General features: G+C 47.6%; 1 protein-coding gene across 4 annotated transcripts in view; it reads right to left on the bottom strand.

Annotated features, from left to right (window-relative positions):
• Nucleotides 1-4851, bottom strand: part of PRRX1 (paired related homeobox 1) — a 75779-nt gene extending 70928 nt beyond the window's left edge. Inside the window, exons 1-2 of one of the 4 annotated variants that reach the window (XM_009193854.3) lie at nt 4689-4851; nt 3125-3278 (exon numbers count right to left, since the gene is read on the bottom strand). In XM_009193854.3, coding sequence (XP_009192118.1) covers nt 3125-3224 — 100 coding nt within the window. In that variant the 5' untranslated portion in view covers nt 3225-3278; nt 4689-4851. Of the gene's footprint in view, nt 1-3124; nt 4537-4688 lie in introns of those variants that run through there. The other 3 variants (XM_003893550.5, XM_003893551.5, XM_017952341.3) reach the window with 3 other exon arrangements.
• Nucleotides 4852-12576: the final 7725 nt, after the last annotated feature.

Consider the following 12576-nt stretch of genomic DNA (forward strand, 5'->3'; position numbering starts at 1 on the left):
TTGGCAACTCTTGATGGGAGCCCAAGAACTAGGGATGCGGGTTCCCCTGGAAGCCATAAGACTCATCAGGCCCTCCCATTCTCATCCCAGCAGAGAAAAAAGAGGTGGAGAAAAGTGCTTATAAAAGCAACAAACTATTCGTTAGAACACTACCCTCATCTCTCTAGGGAGCAAGGCCTGGGGTGTATGTGTGTGTGTGTGTGTTTGTGTGTGTGTGTGTTTGTGTGTGTGGGGGGGGTTCTCAGCTACTTTCCTAGCTCCAGGTGCCTGTCACTTCGTCCCCATCACCTCCCTCTGCCTTCTGCGGCCTCCTCCCGAAGCTGTCTCTTGATCACCCTTCCGCAGAGCATCCTCTTTCTGAACCTCAGTTTCCTTTCGGGGTCTTCTCCCAACAAGACCTCTCTAGTCATTGTAACTCTGAGATGCTCCCGAGTATCACGTGGGCGAGTTTCTAGAGACTTCTTCCCTTCTCCCGGAACATACAGTCCCCAACTCCACCCGCGATGCTGAGCTTGTCCTCGAGCGCCCCTGAGGACGCCCACGTGCTCCACAGGGCGTCTGAGGCGCCAGGCTCAGGTCTCACAGAAGCCAGTCCCCAGTCCAGGGCGGCCTCCCAGCCACAGCGCGTCGCCTCCCTAATCTGCTGGGTGGCGCTCCATAGCTGGCTTCCTCGGGCCGGGCCAGCCCCTCTCCATACCCACTCTAAGGCCACGATGAATCCCGTGTTCCCTTCTCAGGAGTGGCGTCCACTCAGAGCCAAACAACCTGTACAATGTGCATCCCTCTTCCCCTGCAGTATCTGAGGGCCACCACAGCTGGCTTGTTCCCCAGGCTGGCCGAGGCAGCTGGCCTTGGCCATGGTTTTCTCATCCTCCAGCCTCCTCATAGGGCAAAGCAGCATCTAGTCTCTCCTGCTCCACTCTGGTCTTCTAAGCAGAATTTTCTTCGTGTTCCTGTTTTCTGTTGTGGGTCCAGCCTCTAGTATCGGAACAGTGGTAAATGTCGCAATTAATAAGTCGTCCTGGCAAAACAGAAACGACCAGACGTGCAGAATTGGTGAAGCTGGGGTCTACACCGAATGCTGTTCTCCCTACGTTTTTTTTTTTTTGTTTTGTTTTTTTTTTGTTGTTTTTTTTTGTTTTTTTTTTTTGTTTTTTTTTTTGTTTTTTTTGAGACTGAGTCTCACTCTTTCATCCAGGCTGGAGTGCAGTGGCACTATCTCAGCTCACTGCAACCTCCGCTTCCCGGGTTCAAGCGATTTTCCTGCCTCTACCTGCTGAGTAACTGGGATTACATGAGCGCGGCACTACACCCGCCTAATTTTTGTATTTTTAGGAGAGGGGGCTTCACCACGTTGATCAGACTGGTCTCAAACTCCTGACCTTGTGATCTGCCCACCTCGGGGTCCCAAAGTGCTGGGATTACAGGTGTGAGCTACCGCGCCTGGACTCTCCCTACTTTTTTCATTTTTCATTTTCCCTAGTAAAACGTTTAAAAACAATCATAGTATTTCTCAGTGCATTTTGTCAGAACTAAGAGTGCCTATGCAAACACTGAAGTAAGGCTGCGGGTGCCGGCAGCAGAAGCAGCCTCTCAAGAACCCAAACCCTACTTAGAACGTCTCTGTCTCTGCGCCTAGCTCTTTATGCGCAACTTGGGGACACCTGGTTCTTCATTCCTCAGAGTTGGCCACCTTTCTATGGTGTCCAGGCCAGACTTCCTCATTCAGTTCCTGTAGCAGTCTGCTAGTACATTAGGTGGATCGGCCCTAGGCCTATTTTGGCTAAAAACACCCAGGGGCGCCCAGGCCGGAATTAAGGAAGCAGGGTAAAGACCGCGCGCCCTCAGCACACCAGAGGCTCTCTCTGCCGCTTGCTTTAGCGTGGCCCGCTGGGCCACCACTGTGCCCGGGCCCTGTTTCCAGTTGTTTCTATGTCCAGTTTGACTTGTATGTCTATTCTTTGAGAGTCTGAAATAGACAATGTTTTGTGAAAATCATAGAATGCTGGCGGGTCCCCTGGTTCCCAGGTTTCCAAATTTGAAGACAAAATGGTAACCAGCAACTACTGACATAGAATGTGAACAGCCTCATTTGAGGACTTACAGCTAAGTTCAGACTCTTGCAACCTCGAGGAGAAGAGGGAGTATCTGTACATATCTGGCCACATGTCACCTGGGATGAACAGGGTGACCGGTCTGTTACAGGCTTGGGGACATGGGGATACATTTGCAGTCTCTTTTTAAGGCACTAGCGAAGCGAGATTTTCATGGGGCGCGAGGTTGGTCAGTGAGTATGGGGAAGGGAAACTAGACTTTTTTGGACGTTTAAGAGCCAATAGGGAGAGCTCCTCTAAAGTGACTCTGACCTCCGCACTGAAGCCCGCGCCGCCCAGATGCAGCTCGCCTGTGCGGGATCATGCAGGGTTGGATTTCAGGTTTCACCCGTAAAGGACATTCCCTTTGCTTGGCCTGAGTTTTCCAGAGGCAGCCGGGCTTTTGACTCTGCCATTCTCAAACCCATTTGCTGTAGAGGCAACAGCAGGGGGCAGAGAGCAGCTCCAGTGTCTCGGGCCGGGCGTTCTCTCGCGGCCTCCAAGTCGCGCCCGGCCTTACGGTGCCCGCGTGGAGTGTCAAGTCCTGCTCCCTGTGCCTGGTGCCCTCCCACAAGCCGTCATACGCTGCCTGAGAGAAGCCCTTCGAACCCGACTCAGCATCTTTAACCCGCTGCTTTCCCAAACACCGCTGGCTCTCTGAGTTTGCACCCCGCTAAGACCTTTTCCCATCCCAGTCCCGCCGCCCCGCGTGCGGGATGAACCGAGCCGGTGCCTGACCAAAGTAAAGAGAGTCCGCGGCGGACAGAGTCCCTGCCTAAGACCGCAGGGCCTCGGAGTGTCCCCGGACCTTGGAGCCTCTCTCCAGCGTCCTCCTTGGCTATGCCCTCGACCGAGACCCGCTATTCTCATCTGGTTTCCCCTGTAACTGGCCCTTCCTTTGAAGTCTGCCACCACCTATCCTGGTCCCAGGACCTAGTCTTTCTGGCCGCGGAGGAGCTCTCGCTGCCCTACACCGGTCCCCGCCCTCTGTCCCGGGCACACACCCCCGTGGGCATGCGCCCCTCACTCACTGTCCTGCTGCGGGGTGTCGCTGCCGCTGGTGAGTCCCGGCGACTCCAGCAGGCTCCGGCCAGCCTCACCCACGTTCTCGTCCGCCTGTGCCGCCACCATGTCCCCGGCTTCCTCCAGGTCTAGCAGGTGACTGACGGAGAAGTTCTTTTTCGCCTGCAGAGTGTCGAGGTTGCCCGGGCTGTCCAAGCGGCCGCCCAGCGCCGGTTGCCGCTCCAGAACGTGCCCGTAGCTGGAGGTCATGGTCTCCCCCACCGATCCCACCCACCCCCCTCTCTTCCCGCTCGAATCAACACCAAACGCTGTGGGCGCAAGGGGGGAGAGGAGCCGAGTGGGGAAGAAAGAGGGGGGTAGTGGAGAGAGAGAGAGAGAGAGAGAGGAGAGGAAGAGGGAGGGAAGGAGAGGAAGGCCAAAAAAAAAAAAAAAGTGGAAAAGAGGGCGGGGGACCCCCTTCTGTAGAGCAGAGCGTTCTGCACCAGCCACCTTCCACAGCCTTGGTTGCTTTCCTGAGGCCAAGTCCGGGGCGGTCCAAAGAGATAATCCACACTAAAATACAATATTAAAAAGTCACCCTATGTTCAAGTCAGGAGAAAAAAATCCCTTCCAACTCTCCAAAAGTGTCCACACGCACAGACTAAAAATAATAATAAGGGGGAGAAAGGAAAGCGGAGGCCAGCAGGGCGGGGGAGTTAGGCAAACAGAAGAAGAGAGAAGAAGGGGTGGGAGAGAAGAATCAAAGTGAAGGGTTTTTTTCAAAGGTTAAAAAAGTTATTCCCAGGCAAGAGTTCAAGCACCAACAGAAGAAGGCTTGTTCCAGCTTTAAAACATCTTCAAGAAAACGTGTTCCCCCCTCTCTGCACTCCTGTGGATTCTCAGGAGTGACTAAAGTTTCAGGAGGAGAGGGTGATGTCTTGCAGATGTATTAGAGAGCAGGATTCTCACTTTACTTTTTGTAAGGAGTAAAAAAAAAAAAAAAAAAAAATTAAGAATTAAAAAAAAAAGGCTTCAAGAGTCCGAAGGAGGGTGCTGTTGGGTTCCCCCCTTTCCCTTCTCTCTCTCCCCCTCTTCTTGCTGGGCTCCTTTTTCCTTCTCAGTTGGATCAAGAAGCTCTCTGGCACTTCAAAAGGCACAAACTGGCATGCAGAGGAGGCTTTGTAGGGAATACAAGAAAATTGGAGACCCCTGGGAGGGCAGATCTCGACTTAATAGGAGCCTGTAATTACGTGGCAAAGCCTTTGTGCGGTGCCTGACGTTTCACAGACCCCCTTTCTCCATCACAATCTCCTTCTTCCTCCTTTCCCTGGGACCAAAAAACAGTCTGATTAAGAAAACCCCCTTTGCCAACATCAGAGTTAGAGAGAAAGGGAGAGGGAGGGAACAAGAGAGAGGGAGGGAGAGAGGAAGGGAGGGAGGGAGAGAGAGAGGGAAGGAGAGAGAGAGAGAGAGAGAACGAGAGAAGAGAAATGAGAGAGGGAAGAGAGCAAGAGAGCCCCTTTGGATTTCTAAAGGTCTAATTATCATTCCCCTGCAATAATATCACGGGAGAAAAGACAAACTGAAACTCACAGTCACTTCAAACGTGCGGATTATTTTGCTTCGGCATTAACTCCTCCAGATTTGTTTAAGATCCTGTTGGAAAATCTCATTTGCATGTTTTGATAACAGCTGTGGGGAAATTTGGAAAAAATCCACCACCATCACAATCAAATTTTCTTCTCCTTCTGCCTTCCCCCACCACCTTTAAAACACACACACACACACACACACACACACACACACACACACATTTTCTGCTATTCTAACAGTTTTTTGGGGGGGGGAGTACAGGGAGAAAGTAAGCATATTAAGGCTATTTTTGGTTCCGTAGAGGGAGCCTATTAAATAATGTAATAAAATAACAAGAGGGATGCTAAAGGAAGCTCTCTTACGCCTCTCGCAAGGACTGAAGGCAGGTTGGGGAGATCTAGAGGGCACCGAGTTTATTTGAGGATTTCCCAGCCATTAGGAATACCAGGGCTAGGGCAATGAGAAATGTACGTGTTTATTAAGCTGGAGGAAAGGACTCCAAAAATATATTATAATATTTCTCCCTACCCCCTGCCAATTTTGTAACTTCTATGGTACGGCCAAGGTTGCTTCCCCAGGCGAGAACGCTAAACCTAGAGGGTCCCGCTGCCCAGATTCCTTGGAGCAGGCAGGAGCACTCACAGAGGCGGGAGTGGGGGAGGCTTCCGTGCGGTTCTGCGTCCGGCCTGGCTGTGGTGACGGGAGGACAGAGAGGGGCGGAGGAACCCCCATTTAAGTTTACGGATAATCCTCCGTCGTCCGTCTGCGGAGCCCTAACTTGACAGAAGACAGAGAGGTGCTGAGCAGTTTTTTCATGACCTGTTGGAATTTGGTAACAGCTTTAACAGTCTCATTAGAAATGAGTTACTATATGACGACTAAGTAAAATATTAAGTGCTTATTTGTGGCGTTTTATGTTCTTTAAACGCGCGCGCACACACACACATGCATCCGTACTCCCGCACTCCCTTGATCGCTAGACTTTTTTTTTTTTTTTTTTTTTTCGTCCTATAGCCAAGAGGCTTGACTGGAGAGAAAGAAGGGTACGAGTGTGTGTAAATGGTTTCTGGGCTCCAAACGGCCATAGTTAGCCCAGAACTTCCAGCCCTGATCTGGGAAAAGAACATTTGATGCCATCAAAGGGCTGCAGATTGAAACCAGATGTGCTCGCCTCGGTTCTTTCCATGCATTTAATTAAGGAGCAGGGATGGAGGAGACTTTTTCATCATTAGTCCACCCACTCCCCCCTCCTTTCTGCAGTCCTTCTCCCTCCCCCCAATCTCCCCACCCCCACTCCCATCCCTGGGCCGCTCGAACCCCCGACAGGGAGCCCAGAGCCCTGCCAGCGCCGAACTGTGCGCCGCGCACGTCGCTCGATCTCCCCAGCGGTACCGGCTCTAAGCTGTAAACATCTGTGCGCTTCTGAGCTAGGGTGAAATCGACGCGCGTGGGGGGTGGGCGTGCACGCGGGTGGGCCAGCGCAGAGTGGGAGTGTGTGGGTGCCTTCCGTCGGAATTTCCAACTCAGCTGCCTCCGAGAGCCTAAGCTGAGCGCCGCACGTGCTCGTGCCATCTGCTGTACTGGACGCAATCTAATAGCGCAGAGAGGTTTCCACCGGGCAGTTCGATGTGGGCCGTTTCTCCCTTCCCAGCGGTTTGTCCTTGGAGCGGATCAGCCTCCCCAAAACCTCCCTAGAATTGGAGCAGCTCCTTGCCTCTCCCTCCTTTCGCATTCTCCATCCTCATTTACACACTTGCGTTTTAACGTTGCTGTTTGTCCCCTACACAGACCGAATTGCCCCTCGTAATAAAAGTCTAGGTAAGGGCTGGGGACTTTTGGCATCCCCAAGACACGATGTTCGCCCTGAAGATCCAGCGTCCTCAGTCATTTAGGGGGTCAGCGTCCTCAGATCGCCCTTCCGAGGAAGTTGCCTTATCCGGGTGAATGGTCAGTATGGTTGGTGAGTGAGGAATAGCCACAAGCAAGAGAGTTTATAGATGGGCATCCGGAGGCATACGCAGATGTCTCCGATGATATTCGGAGGGACTGGGCGCTTCTTGAAAATCACCCACTTGTCATTCGTGTTAATATCAACCAATATCCCTAATACCAACTAGGATGCTAACGGTTTCAAGAAAAATACCGCACACATTTGCTAATTTATCGACTATATACATAATATTATATAATATACGTAATTTATAATATAAATTTCTATGTGCAGTATTTTCCTCAAATGTCTTTCGAACTGAGAGCTCGAACACCCGCCAATGTGCCGGGCTTGTTAGACCTGTGCAGTGCCGCTCCTGTAGCTCTAGAAGCACAAGGTCGGGGAGCCCACCTCTAGAAAAGGAGGTGGCCTTTGAAGAGTGAGGAACGGAGAGTGTCCTTGAGTCCTTGGAGCTGGAACTCGGGAGCTGAGTCCCAGGGTCCTCAGGGAAAGGGAAGAGCGGCGTCGGGGACTTAGTGGTGGTCCCCGGGGAGCGCGAGGCAAGCAGCAGGGCCCTCTTCCGCCGTTCCGCAGTGCTTTTCTCAGAATTCGGCGGAGGGAGGCCACCAGAGCGCGAAGGCTTGAGGGACTCTTCAACACCGTGAGAGGCTGCTCTTTCCCGGGATATCCCGTAGGCCTCAGCTGCAGGGACCAAGCCCTGGATTCCTCTAGCCCCGACATCACCGCAGGGAGTCGGGAGGCAGGGTGGGCTGCGGGACGCGTTGGGAGAGTCCCCTAGGAAGCAAATCACAAAGGCAAACACCCTGCAGAACTGATCCCCCCCGCTCCCCAACCCCAACTCCCCGGTTTTTCTTGCTTGTTTAAGTCTTTGTGGTTTTTTTTCTTTTCCTTTTTTTCTATTAGCAATTACAAGTGGATTGCATCCACACTCTGATTATGTTTACACACATTCGTAATTTGTTAAGAGTCTGAATTGTAATTTTAAAATATTGGGATAACCCTACAGGGAAATTCAAGTCAGAGCTGATAATGCGTTCACCTCATAAAGGACAAAAGGCGTGCTTCAGCTGGAGAAGGCGCTCCGGAAACCCTCCTAGCCAGAGCTGATGCTCTCCCAAAGGCACCCATGGACAAGCTGGGAGCTCCTTCCCAGAGCGCCATAGGCCGGTACTCCTAGCCTCTCCTTGACCTCCAGGTTCCAGGTCCTGCTCGCAAGAGGGGTGGAGCAAGGGGGAAACTGATGGACCAAAGTTCTCTGGGCTTGGCTCACGTTGTAGGAACCAGGAGGGACAAGCACCTTGAGAATTCGAACTACCATCTGGCAGAAAGATGTCAGGAGAGGAGACTTGAGGAAGTTTTGGAGGAGAGCACATACTCATCTCCCAAGCAGGCAGCAGGCTTGACCTGGCATTTAGAAGGCCCCAGAGAATAACCTGCTGTTGCCCCTGTAGTTCCTTAATCACTACTTTGCTTTCCCCAAGTGATTTTTGGGGGTGGGAGAGACAGCTGGAAAAAGAGAATTTCTAACTCAAAATCTCTGAACATGTGTAGGCCTTTCTTTGGCTTTAGCTTTGACTTCCATCCATCAATTATTATTTTTTGAAGTTTGAAGCCCTGCATGATGTAACCAGAAACTTCTCCCTTATGACCCTTCCAGCATCTGAGACCCACTTTCCAACCATGCCTTCTGCCCTACCTCCTTTACAATTTCTGTTTTTGAATTCCTCCCCATGTGTGTGGGAGCAAAGCTGGATCTAGCAGGGAAACTTGCCAATAGATCAGACCAAGGTAGGAGAGAGGTTTGGTTCCCAGCCACGTGCCTTTGGGTGGTCCTATTAATAGTCAGGTTTGGTACTGATTACTGTCTAGGGTTTCCCTGGCACTGAAAGTTGGCAGAACTCTGCCTTATCTGGCTAGCAGAATGTCTCCCACCCTAAGCAATTTCCTTTCTGAGGTGGAAACCAGGGGTGGCACGCCCTGACATGCTAATAAACTAACATGACAATCAGGTGACAGGTCACAGGTTCCACGACACATAAAGAAGACACCACCACTCTCAGGAGAATGACATGCTGTGGGAATGAAAATGCTTTCTTTCTCATAGTTGACAATCTAGGACATATTCATTAGCAATGATACAGGGGAAAAGACAAATGCAAAATGGATTCTGCAGGGTTCCCATATTTTAATGTTTTTAGAAGGAGTCTTTATGTCAGGCCTGAAAGGAACTCTCCTTTATCCTTCCAATTCTGATTCTTGTAATAAAAGTGTTATTTCAGGAGCATTTCTCCTATGCTCTATTCTTTATCCCATAGCCTCATTGAGTTATTTTGAAATTTTATAATAATTAAAGGAAGTCAGACCAAAAATACATTTCCAAGTAATGAGCTGCTAATGGATCTACTCTGTTATAGGCTGGGAAGCCCAATATATTCAGGTGGGACCTAGAATAGTTTCATTAAGCCCATCTGCTCCTCAAATCACTGGCTGGACACTGACTTTGCATATACCACTGAGGCAGCTTTAGCTAAAGACATTAGTGACCTGCACATTTACAAATGCAGTAAGTATTCCTCAGGCCTTATTTTGCTAAATGCTTCTGCTATAATTGATAGTGTTGAGCATCTTTTTTTTTTTTTTTTTTTTTTTTGAGTATTTTTCTCCTGGTCCTCTGTTTCTCTGACCACTTATTTTGGTTTTCATAGTGTATTACTTTTTCTCTGCTCACTCCTTAAATATTTATATTCTCCAGAATTCTGGTCTTTATTTTACTGTCTTTCAACACAAATAGGTTGTTCTTAGAAGATATCTTACTTTTTATGGGTTATGTCTTGGTCTGTTTTACGTTGCTATAAAAGAATACCTGATTGGGAGGCCGAGGTGGGCAAATCACAAGGTCAGGAGATCGAGACCATCCCGGCTAACACGGTGAAACCTTCTCTCTACTAAAAATACAAAATATTAGTCGGGCGTGGTGGCGGCTACCTGTAGTCCCAGCTACTTGGGAGGCTGAGGCAGGAGAATGGCGTGAACCTGGGAGGCGGAGCTTGCAGTGAGCCAAGATCGCACCACTGCACTCCAGTCTGGGTGACAGAGTGAGACTCTGTCTCAAATAAATAAATAAATAAATAATAAAAAAGAATACCTGAGACTGGGTTACATATAAAGAAAAGAGGTTTGTTTAGCTCATGGTTCCGCAGGCTGAGAAGTTCAAGGATAAGAAGTTCAAGTTCAAGTTCTGGCTTCTGGTGAGACCTATTCTGCTGCATCACAATATGGCAGACAGGGTAAAAGGGGAAGTGGACATGTATGAAGAGAGGGAAACCTTAGGGGCATCCCAGCTTATAACTACCCACTCCAATGAGAATCCATTCTCCTGAGAACTAATTCACTCTTGTGAGAACAAGAATGTATTTACTAATGTTGGAAGAGCACTGAACCATTCATGAGGGATCCACTGCCATAACCCAAACACCCCCTACTAGGCCCCACCCCCAACCCGCCCTCACTAGGGATCAAATTTCAACATGAGCTTTGGTGGTAACAAACAAACCATATCCAAACCATAGCAGTTAACTACCACCTGTTTGTGAGTCCAAAATGTAAACCTTAAGCTTGTCCACCTACTTACTGTCATCTGCTGCAAACTGGGCAAGTTACCACTCCAAGCCTCAGCTTACTCATCACTCAAATAATGCTAATTATGGCACCTACCATATATATTTGTGAAAATTAAATAAGAATGCAGGCAATCAATTTATCACAGTGCTTAGCATATAGTAAGCTCTGAAGAAAAAAAAAGATAGCTATCTCCTTGCTGGATCTGCACATTTATTGAAGAAACATAAACTTAAACTCTTGCCCCAGTAGTAAACCTAGGAATTATCCCAAATTCCTTCCTCTTTGATGCCACCTCCAGGTCTGCCTAAATTATCTAGCTAGCATCAATCCTGATACAAAATAGCCAATAAATCCGTGTGGAATTGGAACTGAAAATAAAGTAATACTGGAGGAGGTGAATAGGCAACACTATATATGAATATGTAGGTATTATATTTATAGTGTGTTCATATTATATAAACATAACAGTTAGTAGTCCAGGTGTCTTGCCAGATGCTCTCAGAGGAAATATGAGTATACAGGTGCCATACCTTCTCTGTCTTGAGGAACCCACATCTTACTCACCAGGCAGATTCAGATGTACCACAAATGGCTATTGAGAGGATTAAGAAAGAGAATAAAGGAAAAATGCCTTATCATAGTCAATATTCAACAAATGTTAGTTCCCTTCCTCCACTCTTTACCTTATGCTCAGATTCTTCTGGGCTGCACAGGGTAATAGGAGGCTTAATTCTTGCTATCTTTCTATTTTAGAAAAATCCTTTAAGGATGGGCATAGGCATGTAACTTAGATGCTTAAAACTGGGAATGGCTCTAGGCAAGCAGCAGCACACAGAGCTGTAAGAGAAACCAATGCCAACCCCTCATTCTTTTGCAGGAAGAATTCATGCTTGGTAGGTTTTCTTGTGTCTCACTCTGAGAATTTGAAAACCTGATACTCACCAGATTATTGGCCCTGAATAAGACATCCAAGCTGAGATCCCAGGCTAGGTTGGTGCCTCTGCAAGCTCTTCAACTTTTGGGCCCTGAAGCTCTGTTTCCAGGCCAGGCAGACATAAGATGGAATCTAACAGTACAAATAAAAAATTCTCTGGACCTGGGTAAGTTAGGCTGATTTGAAATGCATAAGGTCCTTCAGCTGACTTTGGTGCTTATTTACAGCATACATAGTGGGTGTGCCACTTTGGATAACATTCCTTGGCTTGCTGCTCCCGTAAATCTGGAACCAAGTACAGCCCACTTCTCTACGTGCTTTCCTCGCCTTCTATGAATCTCTAAGTTTCTAAACGTGTCTCTCTCTTATCTCCCAGATCTCCACTTTTCCTATAATACTAGCTCATAGGTAAACATCCAAGCTGGTCACAACTTCTTTTGTCACTTTATACCTGTTAGGTTAGGTATATAAATTTTACCCTAATTTTTCTTGTTTTTATCTTGTTAAAAACACCTGGATCTGCCTTATTTCAAGTTTTTCTCCACAGTAATTTCACAAAATTTCAGAGACTATTTTTTTCTTTCCTGCCTCAAAGTGATGCTTTGAGATAATGTATATGTGAGGAACTCAATGTAAAAGGTATGACTGTATATAGGACCAGTTACATTTGTCATTACCTCCAGTTCTCATTCTTTCCTGACATTCTTTTCTTGCCTTTATCATGACAGAAAAGAAGTAAGGATTTATACAGTGGAAATAAGAAAACTAACTTTTATTAAAAAGTCTAAAATAATGTGTTATATCAGCACTTTGCAGATCACAAACCTATTATTTCTATATTTTGTTAAGTCACCATTCACCTCTTCATGCAATATATACCTTTATCTTTCATGAGCCTGGTACCCAGCTCTGCATTTAAAGCACCACAACTACCTATCTCCAGAATACATACTGGGAAAAAAAAAAGGAATTCCTTTTGCTACTTACCCTTTTATTCTTTCCTCTTTCCTGATTTGTTCTTTTGAGCATCTTCTGTTCCTTTAAGCCAAAAGTTAGAATTATTTCCTTCAAAATATGAAAAGAGATTTAGTGACCTCTCTAACATTCGTTACTATTGTGTGTCTCAGTCTCCATCAAAAATTGTTACACAGGATCAAAGATATCAACATTTATATTCTATTTTGGACCAAATTACATAAAGTAGTAGTTCACCATTAATCTTTAACCATTACCAGACACTGTATTACATCCTACTTTGTCCCTAACGTGGTGTAAAGACTAGAGGCTGTAGCGGCTTTGAAAGTTTATTCTTTGCTTCTACCTCTTTAAAGAAATTCTGAGCAAGTAACTTAGTTCCTCTGAGTCTCACACTTTGAGTCTCA

Source organism: Papio anubis, chromosome 1, assembly GCF_008728515.1.
Source record: "Papio anubis isolate 15944 chromosome 1, Panubis1.0, whole genome shotgun sequence".
NCBI lineage: Eukaryota > Metazoa > Chordata > Mammalia > Primates > Cercopithecidae > Papio > Papio anubis.